Source organism: Tripterygium wilfordii, chromosome 15 (assembly GCF_013401445.1).
Source record: "Tripterygium wilfordii isolate XIE 37 chromosome 15, ASM1340144v1, whole genome shotgun sequence".
Lineage (NCBI taxonomy): Eukaryota > Viridiplantae > Streptophyta > Magnoliopsida > Celastrales > Celastraceae > Tripterygium > Tripterygium wilfordii.
In genome coordinates this window covers 12039947-12062228 of record NC_052246.1, presented here as the reverse complement: position 1 = coordinate 12062228, position 22282 = coordinate 12039947, and the positions used below count along the sequence as shown (strand labels likewise).

General features: G+C 38.0%; 3 protein-coding genes and 1 non-coding gene across 5 annotated transcripts; 2 read left to right on the top strand and 2 right to left on the bottom strand.

The window, feature by feature from the left end:
* Nucleotides 1–7798: 7798 nt before the first annotated feature.
* LOC119980039 (scarecrow-like protein 3) lies at nt 7799–9258 on the bottom strand. Its single transcript, XM_038822686.1, has one exon. The coding sequence runs from the start codon at nt 9124–9126 to the stop codon at nt 7879–7881; it is 1248 nt and encodes a 415-aa protein (XP_038678614.1). The 5' UTR covers nt 9127–9258; the 3' UTR covers nt 7799–7878.
* A 1988-nt stretch (nt 9259–11246) lies between these two features.
* LOC120016983 (protein LTV1 homolog) lies at nt 11247–14691 on the bottom strand. Of its 2 annotated transcripts, none has more exons than XM_038870006.1 (2): nt 14507–14691; nt 11247–13305 (listed from the first exon to the last, which is right to left on the bottom strand). In XM_038870006.1, exon 2 carries the CDS (start codon nt 13145–13147, stop codon nt 11513–11515), a length of 1635 nt encoding a protein of 544 aa, XP_038725934.1. In that variant the 5' UTR covers nt 13148–13305; nt 14507–14691; the 3' UTR covers nt 11247–11512. The 2 variants fall into 2 exon arrangements, with proteins under 2 accessions (XP_038725934.1, XP_038725935.1); XM_038870007.1 differs by lacking the exon at nt 14507–14691 and adding an exon at nt 14036–14174.
* An 822-nt stretch (nt 14692–15513) lies between these two features.
* On the top strand, nt 15514–22114 carry LOC119980105 (probable tRNA (guanine(26)-N(2))-dimethyltransferase 2). Its single transcript, XM_038822765.1, has 12 exons — nt 15514–15751; nt 16332–16634; nt 16769–16856; nt 17023–17144; nt 17444–17583; nt 17665–17737; nt 18848–18936; nt 19075–19180; nt 19799–20011; nt 20667–20861; nt 21150–21227; nt 21351–22114. Exons 1-12 carry the CDS (start codon nt 15656–15658, stop codon nt 21585–21587), a joined length of 1740 nt encoding a protein of 579 aa, XP_038678693.1. The 5' UTR covers nt 15514–15655; the 3' UTR covers nt 21588–22114.
* LOC119980178 lies at nt 20441–20570 on the top strand. The gene has a single exon (XR_005463815.1). It is a non-coding gene; the product is annotated as a small nucleolar RNA snoR77 (small nucleolar RNA).
* Nucleotides 22115–22282: the final 168 nt, after the last annotated feature.

The following is a 22282-nucleotide window of genomic DNA, read 5'->3' as shown; positions in this document are numbered from 1 at the left end:
GCAGTTATTGATAGATTAATTATCTCCCTCAACTTCCTTAGTAGACCGACTTTACCAGGCTTTTATTGACGCTTAAACTGTTCTGTGAACATTTGTAACTCGACACTACAGTTGATATCATCATTGACATGTGAAACACTTGGCAATAAGTCAAGTTTTTTCCAAAACTTATCAATACAAGCAAGTGGTATAGGACGATCTTCATTCGTGTATATTGCAAGCTCGTGTGCACATAGCAGTCCATTACTCGTACGAAGTTTACATCCGCAAGAGTATATGTTTTCACCAACAACTTTAGACCGTTCAAATTCCAACCAAATCAGATTCAATGCATCCACTGAGACAAACCCCCACAATTCTCGGAATAGATTTATTTTGAATCGATGTTGAACATTATTTTTGATTTTCTCCAAACTAGCTTTTATTGTTGTGAACTGACCTTGAATGAGCTGATGAATAGACGACACTACTAACTCCAAGTCTGATTGAGGTGTGCCCAAGTATCGTTTCAACTTCGAATGCTGACTCTCGGCTCTGTTAGTGGTCAGGTTGCCGAAATGCATGTAGGTGTCTGTCCAGGCGGATATGAACATCTCCTTATATGACGTCGACCATACATCTTTAATATAATTCATGACTTTGGAGTAGTTTTGTAAAATCATCTCAAGAGCAGATAAATTGTACACATACGCATTCTCGGTTTCTGATTCAATTAATGTGTGCCTGTTGGGTCTAAATTAACCTTACTAGCAAGTGTACTAGTCGGCGACTACAGCACAATGATAAGCAAGGGTCGAATCCACAGGGACGGTGTTATGTTTAATCCAAATGTATATTTGTATGTATATATGGACAATGCAATCAAAAGTAAAGTTCAACTCAAGATTGTTTGGTTTGGTAATTAAACTAAAACAAGTAAAGAGCAAAGTATTTTTGGTATTTTCTTAGAATATGGATGCAACTAATGCAAATGAGATGAACACCAAGGCTTTGGAATCCCCCTTGGGAAATAACTTACGATGACACAAATTCACACACACATTTGCTAATTCTGGCATAACGAATCCGTACCTAAGTCGGTTTTAGCGCACCTAAGCCAAATCTCCCTAAAATCGATTACTAGCCATCTTATTGGTCTAGGTCGGATATTACTAAATACATTCTAGCCATCTTATTGGTCTAAACATGCATAGGAATTCATGGAGTTCTATGGAGATTAGGATTCATACAAATTGTCACCTAATTAAAGGGAGACACATTCATAATCAAGTGTTTCAAGAAGCATAATCTACTTGACATATTATTGTCTAAGCAAATTCTCCAAACAATTTCATCCAAAAACCTAAAGTGTTGGCCAAATACCACAAGCATGAAGAAATTGCAATCAAACATAGAAACACAAGATTTATACCCAAATCAACTCATATGTATGTAAATCAAGTCATAAACAAAGTCATCAAACCCAAGGCTTCATCCTAGCCTTGGCACAAGAGGTTTAGTTACAAATAATGAGAGGAAAACACAAGAGAATAGATGAGAAAGGCATGAATAAACCCAATGAGTTGAGTAGATCCAAGTGGAGTTGAAGAATCTCTCCTCCTAGCTCCAAGAATCACCTTCCCCCTCTGTTTTCGCTCTCCAGAAATCTGTTCTAGGTCTAAAGTCCCCCGCAGCTCGGACAAATCGCGACTTAAAACACCCCAGAAAATTGCTTTTCACGCCTAGGCGCGTTGTTTTCACGCCTAGGTGCACCACGCCTAGGCGCAATCCTAGGCGTGCACAACTTAAAATTCAAGTCCAACTCTCTGGACTGGGCGTGCAGGAGTGATCCTGGGCGTGCACAATTTGTGCGCCTAGGCGCGTTACCCCTAGGCACATGATTCAAATGATCATAACTTCTCCTTATGACCTCCGATTTGCATGATTTTAGATTGTACGGAAATCTTGAGATGTCTAGTTTCCAATGCCTTTTGTTGCGCTCAATTCCAATAATGTGACAGAAAGTTATGACTATTTGAACACACGAAGGTCGGTGGACATTTTCTTCAATTCAGCCCTTTTTCCGTCGCTTTTCATCCAAACCGCAATCAACCTATCAAAATACAAATCAACACATAAATACACTCATTATTTATCAAAAGAAAGCTTAAGAGGGGGATATTTCTACCAAAAACAATAGGTATTATCATACCTATCAGTGCCACATGGAGTAGAATGAATCCCAAGATTCCTTGTCTCAAAATGATTTTTTACAGTGGGATATAACAGCTCTGTCGATGTGCCATCTACAAAGCAGTTTCATCGACTCGGGAAATACTTTGGCACACGACCTCATCAATGCCAAATCTCTATCAGTGACAATAACGCTAGGAAAAGTGGATTCATCCATTGTTAACCGCAAACAATTCAGCGCCCAAGTATAATTGTCCTCCTTTTCTGATTGCAAGAAAACAAATCCTACACAAAATGTCATATTCGTTGAAGTCACGCCCACAATCTCAAATAGAGGCATCCTGAACTTGTTAGTTTTATATGTAGCATCCATCAATAACACATGTGGGAATGCACACAATAGTTCTATCGAACCTGGATGTGCAAAGAATAATTCTTCAAGCTCATTAGTCTTAGCATTGCTTCGATTAAAGAAAACGTACTCGTACTGGTGTAGGAATGACATAAGTTGTTGTATTTGGGATTTACTAGCTTTCTTCGCGATTCGAAACTTCTGGCGTGCATTGTATATATAGTTTTAATGGTGGACACGTTGTTCGGATCCTTGTTCTTTAACATGTATAAGATGTTTCGTGGCTTCACCAAATTCTTTGACATATCTACCAATATTTCATTTTCAGCCGTAGAAAGCTTACCGACATATGAATGACCCTCCATATATAATGCTGCGAAATGTTTATGCACTCCACATACTACTCTTACCATCCAATCATCATCTGTCTTCAATTTCATCCCTTTCACTCTGAATGGACAATCTCGTTTTTTTGTGCCAGTTAACTTTGTGGAGTTTTTCTTACTTTTGTAACATCCACCACGATCACATTGTAACAATAATTTGTGTCTCCTCCCGAACCCACCAATCTCTGACCTTTTCGTAACAATAACAGAACCCAAATTACGTCCATTATTCTGCACTCATTCAATTAACGATTGACGCGAATTGAATACCTGAGAATGTATTAATTTTGTTAGAAATTAACAAAATATTGCATATATTAATTTAGTTATTTAGTAAACTGTTAAATGTTTATATATATATATATAGACGCTTTTACATAATAATAATAAATGCTAGATAAATTTTTAAAATTTAAGAATTAAACTAGAAATATTTTTGATCAGGCCCATTGACTCTAATATGTACCACATGATCCTAGAACTTAATGGCTCACAGGCTCCCATATACTCAATTGATCCAAAGTGTTGTGGTGGATTTTACTAATGAGTTAATATTAGTATGTATCATATCACACAAGGTCACCAAAAATAGTCCCTATTCTAATATGCACATTACGGAATAAAATGTTTCAATTTGATAAACTAAATTTCAAAATGTACAAAATAGATCACTCAAATATATTTTTCAAGTTTTTAGCGTACCATATCGGTGAAAAATTCATTTGTAACATCCACTTCAGTGTCTTCTTGACCTTCGTTTACAATATCAGGTTCTTCTTCTTGTTTTATTTCATTTATATCAATATCATTCTGCCAACAATATAAATTAACTTTAATATATGCTATTAATCAAACTAATTATCAAAAAAATAAAATTGATATATTTACCTTATCACTAGAACCACTTGACAATCTTAGCTCTTTCACCCCATAATTTCAAATGGTCCATAGGAGAGATGGTTGACTTTACGGAAATGAAACTAGTGAAGTTTTCCTAGAGGCTTCAATTTAATACACCAACTAGCTAGGATATTGGAAAGGGAGGAAAACTTATGATTGGATCTCAATAATCCTGAAAATCAAATCAAGTGACTATTATGCTCATAAATGTAAGAAGCAAATTAAAACAGGCAAATCAATTTAACAACACCTTTCCGTGCTTTCTCCACCTTTCCTTCTTCATTTGAATAGGTAAAAGAGCTCATGTGGAAGATGAAAGGAATAGTCTCATACCTTCATTTCCCACTTTCAAAAATTAAATTAATTATGCGGTATGCCCATAAAAGTCTCTTTAAGTTTTGAATTGAGTTCTTTGTCACATAAAGAGATTGTGATGGACGATATGATACAATACAATATGATACCCAAAAAACAATAATATCCATATGATCACTCACAATTCCTTATATTATAGCAATTTTGCTCGAGAGAACCATAGAATGTTCAATATATTTAATTCACTCAAACAGAGAATCGGGTGCTATTAAGTATTACCTTTGTCATGGCGTTCAGGCCAGCCTTGGAAGCAGCATAGGCAACAGCTCCAGGTAACTACCCTCGATCAATACCGGCAATGGAGGAAATGTTAATGATTGATCCTCCCTGATTTGCGTCACGCATACGTTTGCAGACATATTTTGACACCAACCAGGTTCCTGTTAAATTTGTCTTGATGACATGGTTCCATTCTTCCTCTGACAAATCCAATGGATTCTTCACACTGCCTGGAGTGCATCAAAGAGTCAGAGAAGTGGACACACACTCTGAGTAACAAATAATTCGTCACTCAAAATTGTTCTTAATATATTTAATTCACAAATGACAAATTAATGGAATTAATGCCAAGCAAGGTGGTGCTAGTGAGAAAATTAAATAAATTATGAGGTAATAAATTTAAAATTTAACTGTAGATAAGAGGCATCAACATTAGTATTTGGTTTTCAATCTATTCATCAACCAGTAAAAAATCCAGATTTCATTCAACTGGAGATAAGTTATATACATATAAATAGAGTAAACATTTTTTATGTTGTTTCTCTCTTCAATTTATTTTTTATTTTTATAATCCATGGCATTTCATGTCTTCTAGTATTTAGGTCTTTAATTTATTACAGCTTTGAACAAAAAATAAAGGAAAATTGACACATAACATCCTGGTTGGTTGGCCAGACTAACCTGAACTCTTAGCATATGACCTCTCTCGTTGTAATGCGATGTTTATGTTTCCATCTCCTGACCATGATAACCTATGAAGGCCAGTCTCTCGACTGGTTCGATAGCCTATTCCTTGATGTGTACCCAGAAGATCGAAGAAAACTTAAATTTTGGCTAGAGAACCCTTAATCATTTTGAAAAGTTTTAGAGGACTACAATGCCAAGATAAAAATGGTAACATGAATCACCTCAAAAGCCATGGCAATGTCATTATATTTGGAAGAAAAAATGCTTATTGGATCAGTTTGGCGAACAAGCAGTGTTGCAGACAATTTGACATGTAAAAAGTTAAAATGACAAGACAACGAATAAAATTATTAGCTCTTATGGGAGGTGGTGGCGAAATTTAACCACATAGGGTCCCTTCATCCAAGGGGATTGGTGGACATTTGTCATTAAAACGAGTAAGACGAAGGGGACCATGGGGCATGATCAAAGCAAAGTCATCATTGTGGAGGTAGTGGGTAGTGTCAAAGCAAAGTCTCCTTCTCACACCTCATTCTTTTCAAATCACAATGACATATCACTCAATTTCTACCATCCATATTTCTTTTTTGAAATATATATATATTCCTTTCAGATAAGATGGTGGGCTTGTCAGACAGACTTTTGTAGAACTTGCGTGCTTTCAAGTGCTTTCAAAACAATTAATCCAATTTTCAAGATACTTGTCTTTTCAATAGGGGGTATATATAGTAAAAATAGGGGGTTGAAATAGCAACACTCCTGCACTAAACAGAAGAAAAATTGCTTGTCAAATCAATGTGTGTACTTAGTAAAACTTGTGTGCATTTAACAATTACCTTTATGCTATGTACTTTCGTTTTTTTTTTATAATTATTGACGTGACACTAACCAATAAAATGATAACATGTCATTTTAAAATTATTAGTTAAAACATCAAAAAATGAAAAGAAATTTGAAAAATTAGAATAATCTTCTCTAATAAAGCTCCATCTCCAGCGAAATCACAAACCCAAAAATTTCACTACTCGACTCTCTCTCCTGAAAAACTTCATATCGCAGCCTCTCTTCCTTGCCCAAAAACTCAGTAGCTACCTTTGGAAAAAGAGTCATCGTAGTCATCGCCTTTCCCTTTCGACTGGTATTCTCACACCACCATCAAAAAACCTTATAGCAGATCCTAGCCCGATTCCCAGACCTGGACCTAGTTCAGGTTTGAAGAGCAGCCTTATTCCTTTCATTCCATCAACAGCTCAATTGATGGGACTTGCTTTCCTTCCTAAAGTAAGTTACCCGGAGCCGGTAGAAATGAGTGATTTAAGATAGAGAGAGATCACTCATAACAAAGTCCATTCTCGGAATAGTGACATGGTCAAGCCAAAGATCTTATTCACTCGTAAAGGAAAGCTACCTTGATCAACTATAGGAAAGTACCTCTCTGTCTTCTGCAAAACCATCATCTCTCGTGATTCTCGCGACTCTTGGGCAATTTTGTCTAAGCCCATCGGCATCCTGAAGGTGACACCAATCTTGCCAGCTCTCAGTGATTTCCTGGGGTCCCTGGAGTCCTCCCGTACCGAAGCTGTCAAGAAGATCTGGGTGCACATCAAGCTTCATAATCTCCAGGTCTTCGTTTACTCTCATTGTCTTGCTGAGGTGAACTCATAATTGGGTTGCGAAATTTTGAAAAGTAAGAAAATGGAGTGAATTCATAATTGTTTTAATTTTAACTGAGGTTTATTTAGAATATGGTGTACTCAATAAATAATGGGGTAAAAATAATGTTCATTTTCAAATATCTCATCAGATGATACCACCAGAAACTTGTCATTAAGGTCCAATGGTTGCCATTCTGTCACTTCTGGTTCCATTGTCACACCGTACCTGACAATTTATGCAAAGAACGATTAATTATAAAGAGCCTCATAAAACAGTTGAACATAAATTTGGGAAATTCAAGAAACGAAAATGATAAAGATTCTCGCAATTGGTATCCCAGTTATCTTAGATTCTTAGTTGGTGTTCAAGGAAAAAAACACATAATTTTTGAGAATTATGTAAACAAACCTACTGAACTTTGATCTGATTCCACAGGCAACCCCATTCAATAGATAAATTTAACAATGACTATTTATTACTAGATGGAGAAGAGGAAACTTACGGTTTGTTGCTTAAATCACCAATGGCTCGAGATACGGCTAATTGGCCAATAACTCGAGGAACATCATAACGTTTGAAAGTTTCAAAGCCACCTGTGCTCTCTATTCACAATTGCTCATCGTCTCGGTCTAGATGATGATCTCTTGTCAATTCTTTGGCAGAGAGATGAGTCCATTCTGCATCTTCATAATCTTGACATGGACATTTTCCACCATTTCTTCTCTTGTGCTCATAAGAAGCTATAAGTCCTTAAGCATCAAGGATGAATTAAATCACATAAGTTACTCCAATAGTTACAATCAAATCATGTATTCTGCTTGTGAATGTTAACGTATATAAATGATTCGAGTTCATAACCGTCAACAACACGTTTTCCTGAACAAAAACATCTTGTAATAACTCCGTAGTTAAGCGTGTTTCTGCGAGAAGACTATTGGGATGGATGACCTCTTGAGAAAATAAAGTTATGCGGGTCTAATGTATTCAGTATTCACAGGAATCGGACAACTCAAAACGAACAATATTATTGATGTGTTTTGGGCTGAAAATTCTAATACGAATTAGGATGAAATTGAACTCATAAACACGAAAAATAAATGTCTTTGTTAAATCATATAGAAGAATATATAGCTAACAAATCCATGCAGAGACGCTATATAGAGGCCTATCATGCCAACAAATCATCAAACTTTGTCTCTCACTGGTAATTTTATAACCCTCCTTACCACAAGCCTCTAACATTTTCTTAGCATCATCCATGTAACCGTACCAAAGTCCAACTGGCCTAAACCCGGCTCGACCGAACCGAACCGCCCACCGCCCATATCTCTCATGTCTCTCCAATCTTTCCAGTCCTTCACATGCAACAATATTTTCAATCTCCCTACCAAACATTTCTTCTACAACAAATCTATCCTCACTTGCCTTACCACCAAATGTGACCTCAATTGAGTCAAAAACTGCGCTGTAATAATGCAAACTCTCGATAAACCGGTCTACTAATCGACCCAAATTGTGGTCAGCTTCTTTTCCGACTAGAAATAAGATTTTGGGTGACATTGATCGAACCATCGATAAGAACTCATTCAATTTCTTACAATCTTTGATGCCATTGTTGTTCTTTTTGGGACCAAATTGTGCATCAACTCTATCATCCTCAGTCAATAAGACATGAAGATTGAATGATATCAAAGCCATTGCTTCTCCTGATCTTACCTGGACCTGGTCCAATGTTAGCTCTCTAAGCCCAACATTCACTGGGCTGAAATGAAATGGGATGCGAAGCCTCTCCGCTTCCTTTACAAGCCCACGGCCCAACTTCTCTAAAACCGACTTGTTTTCATGAACACAAGTGATTCTCAAATGGGGCGGCCCATCCAGTGAATTAGCGAAGCTCCGGAGAAGTGGGACCCACAGTTTGGAGTCGCCGAAGCCCAAATCCACAATGTGAATCACACGCTCCTCCATCATGCATTGAAGCAAGGTTCGGCCCATTATGGCATATGCGAGGCTAAGATACGGAAAGGCCTGCACGAAAAGAGGCCGAGCCCGGTCCAGTTCGGAACTAGGCTTTTGGGTTTTGTTGAGGGCCTTATACAGGCCGGGCCAGCGCTTCACGAGGCGGATAGCTAAGGCAGAGGCAAAATAGGCTGCCAAACGTTGCATGGAGTCACCGGAAATGGAGGCAAGTTTTGATATCTGGCGGAGGCAGGCGTCGGCACGGTGGAGGTTGCCGGAGGAGGTGTGATTGGCACATGTTAGGAGGAGTTGAATTAGGCGTAATCCTCTCTCTTCAGGCTTTTGGGGTTCAAGAGGAGTAGCCGAGGAAGAGGATGATAATGCAAGAGACAACGATGGAGTACCTGATGAAGTAGTCATGATGTAGTCTGTAGTCTTGGCATGGAAGTTTGAGACTTTGAAGAGGCTTGTTTGTTGTTGTTGTTATGAGGAGAGATTCTTTTAGGGGCATAAAGGAATCATCTTTGTGAGTAGGAATGGCTTTTAGGTTGATGTATGTTAATGGGTTTCCAAACAATTGTGTGTTTGTTAAGAGAATTTATATAAATTGACTTGTATTGGATTGTAGCTACCCCAAGAGGTTCACTATTTTGACAACTGTTTAATTTCCAAAGACAAAAATATACACTATTTTAATTCTTTATATATAACTAGAGGAAGACTAACATCAAGCCTTTGGATTAAACAACACTGCCATTGAAGTCTAATTTAGACATTAGGGGTTGTTTGTTTCACATCTTTTTGTCATCAATGAACCTGCTTTTTGAGAGAGAGAGAAAAAAAAAAGGGTAGAAGTTCCAAGAACATAGTTTTTAGCATATAATAACAAAGCCACCTAAGTGAATGCGAGAGGTCGTCATTTCAACTTTCATGCCCAACAGTTTCAACGTTTTTTTGTTGTAGGAGCCTTTGGCCCAAGGGAGGTTCTCCACGCAGGAGTTTCGGCCCGGTCCAAACTGTCACCAATGTGGAACGGGCTAAGTTGACGGACGAGTTTAGAGCTAACATCGTTGTCCAATGGACATGTGAGTTGAGAAATTATCGATTAAAAAAACAAACAACCTAAGTGGTAGATTTCATAAATAATTTTTTCAACTTTTTGTGACCTACTTTTCCACATAAGCTACCCAGAAGAACACAAACAATGCAATATAAAAAATCAAGCCTTGTGTGAACGAAACAAATTTATTGTTACAAGGTCCTTGTCAATGTGAGCTGTCCCAAATGCAGATCAATGGACCTAAAAGAAAGACAGAGTTCCATTGTGAATATCAAAGTAAATAGAAGCAAAATCTTATGTTAGATCATATGTCCTAATCAGTTTTTACATAAAAGCCGCCCGCCTACTGGACCATTACTGATTGTCTCTTTGATTGAACCTTATTAGGAACCGACAAAAGGCCAACCACTTGCAGGCAAAGGTAAGGTCACCGCCGTACCATGGTGGGGCGCCGGTGACTGATTTATTGGTCCCATGTAATATATTTTTTGATCAAGTTCATGGTCTAATTTTACTGTTAGTCGTGAAAAACTGAAAATAAAATCAATCAACATTTTCACCTAATTTGGTCAAACTGCATCCCCATTGAAGCTAAAGACTAGAAGACAAACAAACTCGTCTTAATGAAATTCCGAAAATGATAAAAGATGATAGCACTTAGTATCCCAGCTGCTGCTGAGTAATAGTTACTATCTCAGTTATCTAAGTTATGAGTAAAACTCAGTAAGTGGGATAATTGATATATCAACTGTTGGGATCTCTATCATTACTAATGAAATAATTCAATCTCTAGTCATATATAATCAGTGATCAACAATTAGTATTTCAGTTATCCCGATGATCAACAATTAATATCCCAGTTATCCCAACAGTAGTTAGTATCCCAATTATTCTGGGGATGCTGTGCAGCAATTGGACTGTTGGTGATCGAGTTTACTATCTTAGTATCTCAGTTATTCCAGAGATGCTGAGTAATAATTAGACTGCTGGTGATAAAGAGTTAGTATCCCAGTTATCCCAACAACAGTTAGTATCGCAATTATTCCAGAGATGCTGGATAGCAATTAGTATCCCTATTATCTCAACTGTGCATGCAACTCAACAGATGAGATTAATGGGATGCCAACTTCTAGGATGATGAAATTCAATCTCTAGAACAGTCATATATAATTAGTGATCCTATGTACTATATGAGCATTACATGCGTAACAATTACATTTGAGAACCCACCATAACGGGAATGGACAAGTATGAACAACTATCATTCAACAAAACAGAACATCATCATTGTACAGCCATGTATTCACTTTGAAGCATCCTCCCACAGTTCAGGAATTCAAAAACGCAGTCAAGAAATGCATTCCGACTCACATATCAGTCTACAGATACTTCCCAAACGGGAAGAAGAGAAACTAAATCGAGGAGCTTTTTCCAACCTTTACTGAAGACAGGTATTAGGTCATAATTGTAGTCCAGAAACTCAAAACTGCAGTACAGGCAAAAGGAAGGATTGTAACAGTCACAAACTCTAGATGAAAGTTATTATCTGACTCTGTTCAAGAGCATACAAGCATGAGGAAAATAGTTGACAAGAAAAAAAGGATTACTGTCTACAAAATCCATGAAAGAGCAAATTCAGAAATTCAAAATAAAAATATGATAGAAACAAAAATCCTGTTCTTCAATACAGAACTGCGCATGTTTACTTCAGGCAAATGCAGCTTTCACCCCTCAAGCATCGGCCCTCTACATTAAATGAATGGAAGATGGTCCAGAGAAGGCAGCAACTCTCTGAGCACGCTGTGCTTCACAGTGGTACAGCCCCTTCATTTCTTTCTTCGTACGCCGTGCTTCACGCCTTTCCTCCTTTACAGCAGCCTTCCGTTCTTTCTTCTCATCCTTTGATTCCTGGGCTCGTTCCCTCCTGTGCACTTCAGCTTTTAGGTTGCCAGTGCCCTTCACCTTTTCTGTGCCGTGTTTTCTTGTCTGAGGCAGAAACTCAACAGGGAGCTTCTCCTTTCCTCGGAGAGATATAACATGATTGGAGGAACTCAAGGTTCCAGAGATAGTTTGAGCTAACTTCTTCTTTCTAGCCATTTCAGGAGCCTCAATTTTTCCAGGGTGGTTATCAAGATTTGAATATGTGGAAACAATACTCTCACAATCCCACTGTTCTGATTCATCACTACTTTCCTCCACTAATTCCATCTGCTCATCTTCGTCGCCATTCTGATACTTTTCAGCATATTCTACGCAACGACTAAGGACAGCTGCAGAGTCTAACATCTTTTTGCCTTTTGGACTCTGATTACCACGTAATATATCTGCAGGAGCTTTATATCCCTCCTCAAGTTCCAAGTCATCGATTTTATGCTTATTTAGAGCATGTTTGAGCTTGTCTGCAAGAGATTCATCTTCATCTATGTAGTTTCCATAACCATTGTCATCTTCATCATCAAGTCCATATTCTTGATGTTCAAGTAAATCAAATTGCTCATCTAGAACACGACGAGCTCGTGCTTCCTTACCTGCACAATCATGAGCAGTTTCCACAACACGATTCCTGACTTCATCATCACTAACAGAGTGCAATGCATTCTGAGGATGTCCAGAGGCACTAGATTCATTGATCACTTCATCCATCCTACTTTTCCCAACCAAATCCAACTTATTATCATCGACTATTCCCAGCCCTCCTTCAGTAAGGTTTGCATGAATAACAAAATCCTCTTCCAAATCCTCAACATCAGAACCAAATCGAGATAAGTCACTATCATCAAGCAATGCAGCCACATCAGGGTCAATTGCTTTCTTAACCCTCACACCAACTGTCTTTGATGCTACACTGTAAATAGACTGTTCAACAGAATCATCCCTTGCTTCAGAAACCAGCACCCTTGATGCATCATAGGCCCTGACATCCCCCGGTAGCTGATCAAGCTTTGGCTTCGGATTATTATAAAACATAGAGCCACCACCAGTATTCTTAATCTCCCTCAAGTGAGTTAAGTAATTATAGCCATCATCAGGAAATCCTAGCTCCAAAATCTCCCTTCTTATATGCTCTGGCAAAGGAGCTGCTTTGCCTACTGCTTCCACACCAATGCTCCCTTTAGAGGGCAGCGAACTGGCAAAAGCATGACCACCTTCATCATCACTGGCATCATCAGGTGCGTCAGCAAATTTTGAATCAGGATTCTCCTCACCAGATAAATTCTCCATGCTTTCATCAAAGGTATCAGCAGAGTAGGGGTTGTTGTCAACTCGAACAAATACTCGGTCACTACCAGGTGTATTATCATAATAGGGATCGGAGGAGTCACGAGCGAGTAGTTGGAAGGTGGCGGATTTCTTCTTGTCAAAGAACTTCTTTTTACCCATACTGGTTTAAAACTTTGGGAGATGATCAGGTTGTTGAAAATGATTGTAGTGGTGTAATACTTGCTTCTATCTATCTGAGTTGGTGACTGCTTTGAAGCTCTGTCCTATGCCTGCCCCAAGCACTTGCAGAAAGGTTGTCACTGGTCACCCAATCGAAACTGCAGTCACCAGGATTCGTCAATTTATAAATTTCATACAGCTAGCAGCATTATGACCCTCGTATACACAAAATTAAAGATTAAAGGGGTAAAGGACTACAAAGAAGGACATAAAATGATTAGGAATCATAAACTGTTAAGAGTCTATGACAAAAAGTTACGAGCGGAACACTTTGACTGGTGATGCATTCTGTTGCATGTATATACATTGAGCCAAAATTACTATCAGTCTATCACGCTATCAAATAATGTGGCAAGGGTAATTCTGAAATCAATGAGAAAATGATGACCATTCGATTTTGGAATGAGAGATTGAGTTATGACATGCAAACTTTTGATGCATAAAATGAACCAAAAGCACCATAATTTTTTATCTTTCACTTCAAAACAAATGATCATCATTCCCTCAATAATTCCTATATTACTCCGATCACATCATTTGAATGTAAAATGAAAAATAAAAAATAGGAGTAAATTCATCAAAAATATTATGGTTTTTCTTTCGATATGAGGGAAATCTTGTGCTTTGCACGGAAAACCCCTCACACATTTGAGGTGGCTCCTCATCAAGGTAGTCAAAATCGAGATTTTACCTAAAATTGGAAAGGGGCAGTAAAATTGGAATCGTAAATCATTTGTTCACGTATTCTGTAGACTTAAGGATAATTATAAATAATATAATGCAAAAACAATAAGGGAATCTCAAAATAAGTGCAAAGAATAATCAAACCTTAAACAATAAGCAAGTTTGGCAGGAAAAACAAGTACATGGTGGTTTCCAAAACCACCATATCTACTCTTGTTCTCCAGTCCATCCCGCAGCAGTCATTGACTACAGTAACTGTTTGTTTGCAGATCATTTCCCCTATTCTTAGCCTCAGCTCAACAGATTATGCTTAATCATAAAATAATGTACATAACTACATGTTCTGTATGATTTTTGTTCTCATAAAAATCAAAAGAGCTATTTTCCCATCGCCATACAAAATGCTACAATTATCCCCACAAAAAAAATGCAACGACAAAGAGCTAAAGAGACACCAGAGCACGGCATATATAGCATAGCAGACCAAAAACGCATGATCCAAAGGATCAACAAGCAAAAGAAAGAGGCAGACACACCACAAACTGAAAACAGAAAACACAGACAAACACCGACGCAGCGTCCAACAACTACAAGGGAGCAGAAAAACGAGCTCACCCGCAAAGGCGAAGGAGCTGCCCGATTCAAGCGAGGCCTGGGATTCTTCTTTCGAAGTCCTCCCCCTCTTCTTTCTTCAGCTCGATTCAAGTTCACCCGCAAAGGCACGATAAGTAGAGACTAGAGAGTAGAGAGAGACGGAGGTCGTTGCGGTTGCACAACTAAAATTAGGGCAATTCGTAGAGTGGATGCCGACGTGGGCTTCTCATGATTTTATTAAACTGTTGGGCCTAAAGAGTCTTAGGCCTTAAGCCCAAAGTTGTTATTTCGATCAAGGGCTGTCTGTAGATTGGCCTTCTTTATGGATTCTACGACGCCCTCAGATCCAGCCCATAATAAGTTGTTAACGTCTACCCACCCAAATTGACCCTATTCTATTCCTGGTACATTTTAGTAAAAAAAAAAAAAAAGAAGGCATCAAATTCGATCTCCAAATTTGTCCAGCCTGAACTAAATCAAGTTTCGAATAACTGAATAAGTGACGTGTCTAACTACAAAATTTTTGTCCCGTATAAAGCTAGGTTCGGATACAAACACAGAGATTTTGTCCGTTTTGCTGGTTTGGACCCTAATTTGGATTATCCGAATTTAAACCAATTCAAATTTAATCAATTAAATACTTTGATCCGGACATGTAAATATTTGTTAAACATGTTTTTTTTTTTTGAAAGGCCCACTTGCCAGACACACTCGGGGCATGAAGGCCACCATGACGGATGAAAAACTACCCAAATACCAAACCCCGTGATGAGAATAGAACTCCTGAAGCTCAAAGTACTAGGCAGACAACATGACCAATCAGACTATCTCCCATTCTCAAACATGTATTGTTATCTAACCGAATCAGTTTTTTTATTACCCCTAATCAAATCTAACATATACCAGGGTGAGAATTGAGAAACTATTTAGTATTAGGGTTCATGCGATTAGTACTTTTGAAGCAAATAAGTAATTTTTTTTTAAAATTCTTAACCGAAATTAGGGTTTTCTCTTATATATATATATTATAAGAAGTAAAGTTTGTAACTTCCATGTACTAATTGCAGCACAAAATCTAAAGCCACTAAAGAGTAAGAGTATCGCAGCAAAGCAGGAGTTTCTATAAAGCAAGACGAAAAAGAATTACAGGTGTATGTAAAAGCGGTATCAATGTCAATCGATCTCAATGATTTCACCGTTGTCAAGGAAGGAGAGGCTGAGATTCTGATGCATGCCAAAAATGAAGTGTTCTTCAATAAAGCACAGGTACGAAAATCGTCTCTTTTCGGTTATTTTGCAATACGAGGTTGTACTTGGGTGGGATTTTTGACGTGTTTTTGTTTTCAATTGGGTTCGATGCTGAACTTGTCATTTGAATTGGGAATTTTCTGACGGGTTGGTTTGAATTTTGTTGGAGGGTTGTTATGGAAACTGAGAAAGTGTTCAAAGGAAAAAAGAAAAGAAAAGAAAAGAGATTGAAGTATTTTTGCTGGTCAAGATCATGGTGTTCAATTTATCCCTTTTAACTGTTATAAGAAAATTGTTTCTATGGGTTTGGGCATTCTTTTGCTTTTGTTACCTATTATCTGCACAACTGTTGTGCGGTTGGTGAACTAAAAATGTTAATGTAGATGACATTAATGCCATCCAAAATGCCTAAATTTATGCATTTCACTCAATTATATGGCTGATAAATTTTATCTACTCCTCATGGAAGCTATGTGTGGATGCATTATTTTATTACTGCATATAAGTGTGTAGTTAGCAACTTAGCATCCATGCCCATAAAATTTCATCTTTGTTTTATGAAATGAGGACCTTGAGCATTGTACTTTATCGCATTCAGGTTAACAACCGAGATTTGTCTATTGCTGTCTTGAGGACATTTATACCCAAACGCCAACAGGAGCATGAGGCAATGTCGTTGAAAAGAGCAAAATCGACCCCAAAGAATTATGAGAATGGTGCTTCTAAAACTGTTATGGAAGAGGCATTGAATGAGTCCCACATGAATGGTGAGCAGTCTATTGCTGAATTGGAAGTACCTGGAGAGATGTCTGGAGATGAACAGTGTACTGTATCAAAAGAACCAGAAAAGACTGATGAGCCAAAATTTTGTGCCGAACTGAAGCCTCCAAGAGTTCTTGAGGTTTTCTCATGATATTCTGTTATTATGTATAAGCTAGCATGTCCTTATTTTTATCTTTATTTTTACCTCTTCTGTTCATTATGTTTTGTTATTGCTAAAGTACGTTCAAAAGTTCTTTGCTTCTGGGTTTTCAGGCGCTGTCAGCTTCTGGGTTAAGAGCACTGAGATATGCTCGAGAAGTGGATGGGATTGGTCAAGTTGTAGCCTTGGACAATGATAAAGGTTCGAGTAGTATATACTGTTATAGATGCTAAATTTTTTTAGAAGCTCTTTATGTCATCGATTTGAAATCATGTGGGCCGAATAGGCCCGATAGTCCAGTACATATGTATATTTCTGGTATTTCGTGTTTTTGCATATTTTCAATGTCATTATGTACCTTTTGCAGCCTCAGTTGAAGCATGTAGGAGAAATATAAAGTTCAATGGTTCGGTGGCAATTTCAAAGATTGAATCACATCTTGCTGATGCTCGTGTATATATGCTGACCCACCCTAAAGAATTTGATGTGGTATGCATATGCTGTTTATCTTTTTTAATAGCTTGAGAACTGCCTACAATAGGTTTTCTTGAATATACATGTACAATTCATTAACAAAACAAGATGAACGTACAAGCATCATTGAGGCTTTGTTACAGCAAGATCCATTCTCTATTACCTTCAATCAGGGATACTTTTCATTTTCTGGAGATGTTTCTCTCTCATGCTGTTTCATAATTCTTCATCATTCAATGATTGCGGGTTCTCTTGTATTGTGAATATATTATATCAATAGCTTTATTTGTAACATTATTTAATTTATGTTTCAGGTTGATCTTGATCCTTATGGTTCTCCTTCTGTGTTCTTGGACTCTGCCGTCCAATCTGTTGTTGATGGTGGCTTGCTGATGTGTACAGCAACTGATATGGCAGTTCTGTGTGGGGGTAATGGGGAGGTTTGCTATTCCAAGTAAGGTTAAGTGCCCTTCGTCTGATTCAAATGGTGGTTTTTTATTCCTGATATTAATATATCAATTTCTTGTAAAATTAGATATGGTTCCTACGCATTGAGAGGAAAGTATTGCCATGAAATGGCTTTGAGGATCCTCCTTGCCAGCATTGAGGTATGTGTTTTACCATTTTTGTATATGACATCTTTTACATAAGCCACAGGCCCACAATGGTTGTTTCTTGGGTAGAAGAAAATTTTAAAAAATGATATTTCTCTTTGCAATAATTTATTTTAGGTGCCTTTTCTATTTAAAGATACTCCTCTTATGTATTCTTTTATATTTTCGGGTACTGATCTCGGGAAGCTCTTCTTCAATTTTGTGTGTCAAATAAGCACCGAATGAAAGCCTTGAGAGAGTAAATTGCCGTCCCTTCATTCATCCTGTGATTTTAATGATAGCCACATGTTTTTCAAGATGAAGGGGCCAAAATAACCCTCTCAAATTGGGGATTTGTCCTCCCTCTCAAAATGTGGATTTGTCCTGAATTTTTAAATGTCAAATGCTTAGACATCATGATCGATTCTTAATCCTTATTATATTTTCCCTAATTTGCATCTCACAACCCAACAATTTGCTTTGGAGATTTTGGCTATGCTCAATGTACACTAGGCCACATATATCAAACAATTATTAAGATTTACCGACTGCTTGTCACCTATGATAAAGGTGTTTTTCTTGAAACGTTATATAGATTCTCACCTCTTTGTATCAATGTATCTGCTGAATTGCTGATCCTTACGTGCTAGGTTGGTTTTCTTGTTCTTGAGAGTATTTCATCCTCTTTTGTTGCATGATTCCCCCTCAGAAAATTCAAGTTTTTACTGGGAAAAATGTACTTAAGAATTGGCTTCTTTTTTCTTTTTCTGTTTTTTATAAATTGCTTCTTCTTGATAATGATGTTTGTTTGCTTGAGTATGTAAAGATCCTATATTTGCAGTTATAAAATTTTAGAACTAATTTTCATTTCTATCCCTTGCCCTTGAAGTCAATGTTGGAATGTATGTTCCCTTCCCTTTTTTTTTAAATGATTTACCAAACATAGTCTAAGTGCTATGACATAACTCTTTGCTGGTGAGAATTTGATCTCAAAGAGATTATTGCCCCTCGCCCCTCCTCCCTTGCGATTTAAGCCAAATGGTCCACCGGATGTTGGGGTACCCAACAAAAACATTGTAAATGTCATTCTTCAATTTAAGTGATTGCCCATTTTTGTTTGTGCAGAGCCATGCTAACCGCTACAAGCGGTATATTGTTCCTGTGCTATCTGTCGCTATGGACTTTTATGTTCGGGTTTTTGTTCGCATCTACACGTGAGTTGTCTTTTTCATAATATAATAAATCTGTTTTGCATTCAGAAAAAAATCATGATTTTGAGCAAATGGCATAGTTATTACAATTTGGGAACAATTATAATCTTGTTGGCTGAAACCTGAAATTATTTGTTACAGTTCTGCCAGTGCAATGAAGAACACACCACTGAAGCTCTCATATGTTTATCAGTGCATTGGTTGTGATTCCTTCCATCTTCAGCCTCTTGGGAGGACAGTCTCAAAGGTCTGTATCTTTATCTTCTATATCATGTCCTTACACAATGTTAATACGTTTACAGGTGATGCAATCAAACTGCTCCCTGAATTGTTGGTGTCAGTTGGATTAAGGTTAATATACGCTAGATGCACGTGAAATGAGTTCTTTACTAAAGCTGAATGACATGGTTCTTAAACATTTTTGGTTCTAGGATGCTCTCATCTTAACCGAGAACTTCTAATATAGCACATCATGGAAGACAAACGTGGTGATTGTGGGTAAGACGAGGGGACTGGAGGGCACTGACATGGCCTGCTTATATATTCAATACACTATTGATACTTCTCTGACTCGAGAGTTCTTAGTGGAACTTGAAGGAGATATTTCTTGCAGTGGAATTTTCAATATCATGTGCTTGATTGAAGCATAGTTTAAGAACTAGGAGGACATTTAGCAGAATTCCTTGCATTCCAAAAAAAAATGAGAAATATATTTTTCTGAGAAGCTGTGCATAATGATCCTCGGTCATAGCTAACACATTTTTATCTTTGATACACAGAGTGTTGTTATACGTCAATAGCTTTATTCTTTTATTTTTGCACTAAGTGGTCTTGTAATTCGACGTCAAATGTTTTCATTTGTCAGAATAATAGCGTGAGGCATCTTCCTGGGTTTGGTCCTGTTGTTCCTCAAGAGTGCAGCGACTGTGGGAAAAAATTTAACATGGGTGGACCTATATGGTCTGCTCCTATCCACGATGAAGAGTGGGTGACTCGCATGCTAGCTGATGTGAAATCTGTTAAGGACCGGTATCCTGCTTATAATCGCATATCTTCTGTATTGACGAATGTATCTGAGGTATTTATTTTCTTCCAAGATTTTTTCTAGTCTTTATAAGAATGATATAATTGTACCATATGGGCATGTCTTGTGTTACCCGACAACATAATTTTGAATTAGCCGTCGTCTATTTAGGAAAGCTAGGGTTTCAGAGGAAGCATAATTGCATAATATGCTTTAGGTAGATCGAATAGAAGTAGAAATCAGTGAATCGGGGCTGGAATTTGGCTCTTTGGCTGATGTAAACGTGCCATAGAGATGAATGCAGCACCCAACACTGGCCTCAGCCTTTTCACCCATAATCTGCTAAGACGTTGCTTCAACCTTAGCAGACTTTTACTGCAAAAGGCTAATATGCATTTTGAAATCATTTATTTCCAGTATACGTGTGTGTGTCTCTGTATATATAGTGTTGAATATAGATGTTTGATTTTCTTGTAGTAATTCAGGCAGCCACTTTGCAGTAGTTAATCGGGCAAAGGTAGTGTTGAACTGCTCATATATTGAATTTACTTCGGGCCTTCGGACTTGCTGAGAGATAGATTTATTTGACTGGTCTAGTAAGCCCAAGTATATCTTATTGTTGTTAAAAAACATATTTATGTATCAATTGTAATTTTATGTTAAAACAGGTTACTTTTCAAGGTTCTTACTCCTTTTCTCGATTTGGCAGGAATTGCCTGATGTTCCACTCTTCTTGAGTCTGCACAATCTCTGTGGAACACTGAAATGCACTTCGCCCTCAGCAGTAATCTTTCGCTCCGCAGTTATCAATGCAGGATACCGCATCTCTGGAACTCATGCAAATCCATTAGGTCTGAAATCAGATGCTCCCATGGATGTTATATGGGATATAATGCGCTGCTGGGTGAGACTTTCTCCAGTGGTCATATTAAAAAGAAATTCATATGCCCAGCCCAACCCCCATCCCTTCATATTCTGTAGGATGATAAATCTCCACAGCATTCTTTGATCTTCCGTCTTTCGCTTAATATGTTTAATTTATTTTGGTTTTTAGTACAATATATAAACTTTCAAAGCGACTGGTTATGTTGTAGATTCACTCGCACAAACCTCTCCGTAGCATTAAAGTATTGTGAGATGGTAGGTTGTCCGAGTTGTTTAGTAGTGATTGAAATATTTCTTTCTTGTGTAGGTCAAGAACCATCCAGTGAAAGCCCAGTCATCTGATCAGCCAGGAAGCATAATACTCTCCAGAGAGCCTGTTCTTCAAGTATGTTAATTTGGAGACTTTTTTTTCATTTTAAATCTCATAAACACTCCCTTAACACCCCCACTTGCCCTCTGCCACCCAAAAGAATCATATACACAATCTTTTCATTTCGCATATGAACAGGCAAATTTCGCTCGGGCAGTGGCATCTCTTAGCAAGTCACAAGCCAAGAAGGTTGTGCGCTTTCTTCCTAATCCTGAAAGACATTGGGGTCCAAAGCTTAGGGCAGGTCGCCGAGTTACCAGCAAGCACGTATCTCTTTTAGGCTCGGAGGCAGTGAATGGACATCTTGAAATTAAAGAAAGTGAAGAGCCCGAGTCTAAACGTCCCAAGGCAGAGGATCTCACTGCAGATTCATGACTTTTCAAGTTCATTCCTTAAATTATCTACCTTTTCTAATGTTCCTGCCTCTGTCACCCCAGTAACCCGGTTCGATCCCTTGCACCTGCAACAACGTTTTCCTTTCTTGAAGATTTCTTATGCCGGGCCCAGCTACATGAAGCTGAATGTCGGTTGGCATGTCGGCCATAAAGTTTAAGCCTGCCAGTTGTTAGAAGGCCCACGATGGACTGCGACATTTTCTTATTTCTGTCGGCTCATAACATTGAAAAGGATAGTAGCTACCAACCAAATCTTAAGAGAGTTTCCCAGGTTTCTTTGTGGACCTTTTTTGTTTTTTTCCTGGTTTGTTCGAAGAAAACTTAAAGATGCAGCTTTGCAAATTGTATGAGTCGGGACCATTTTCAAAATTCAAATCCTCCGTCAAAAATGTCTGCCTGAGGAGGTACAAGAGCCCCACAATTCTGTATCTTTCTTTGTCTTGGTTTTCCATTACAAGCACCTGTAGTTGTGATGGTTATAGTGATCAATATTTTTTGACAAGGTAACTCCCTAGAGTAAAAGCAAAAACAACGCCTTCATGTTGTTGTCTTGCCACATAGCAATACTTAATTCTTCTCACTAGAAACAATATCCTTGTGGCCAAGCGTTAGGCTTTGACCCGACTTATCCCGTTGTCTCAGATGGCCCAAGTTTAGCCCCATACCCTTGTCTAC

Coding starts and splice junctions, on each gene's coding strand:
- LOC120016983 (XM_038870006.1), bottom strand. CDS start 13,147: ATGGGTAAAAAGAAGTTCTTTGACAAGAAGAAATCCGCCACCTTCCAA.
- LOC119980105 (XM_038822765.1), top strand. CDS start 15,656: ATGTCAATCGATCTCAATGATTTCACCGTTGTCAAGGAAGGAGAGGCT. Junction 15,752..16,331: donor TGTTCTTCAATAAAGCACAG/GTACGAAAATCG, acceptor TATCGCATTCAG/GTTAACAACCGAGATTTGTC. Junction 16,635..16,768: donor AGCCTCCAAGAGTTCTTGAG/GTTTTCTCATGA, acceptor CTGGGTTTTCAG/GCGCTGTCAGCTTCTGGGTT.
- LOC119980039 (XM_038822686.1), bottom strand. CDS start 9,126: ATGACTACTTCATCAGGTACTCCATCGTTGTCTCTTGCATTATCATCC.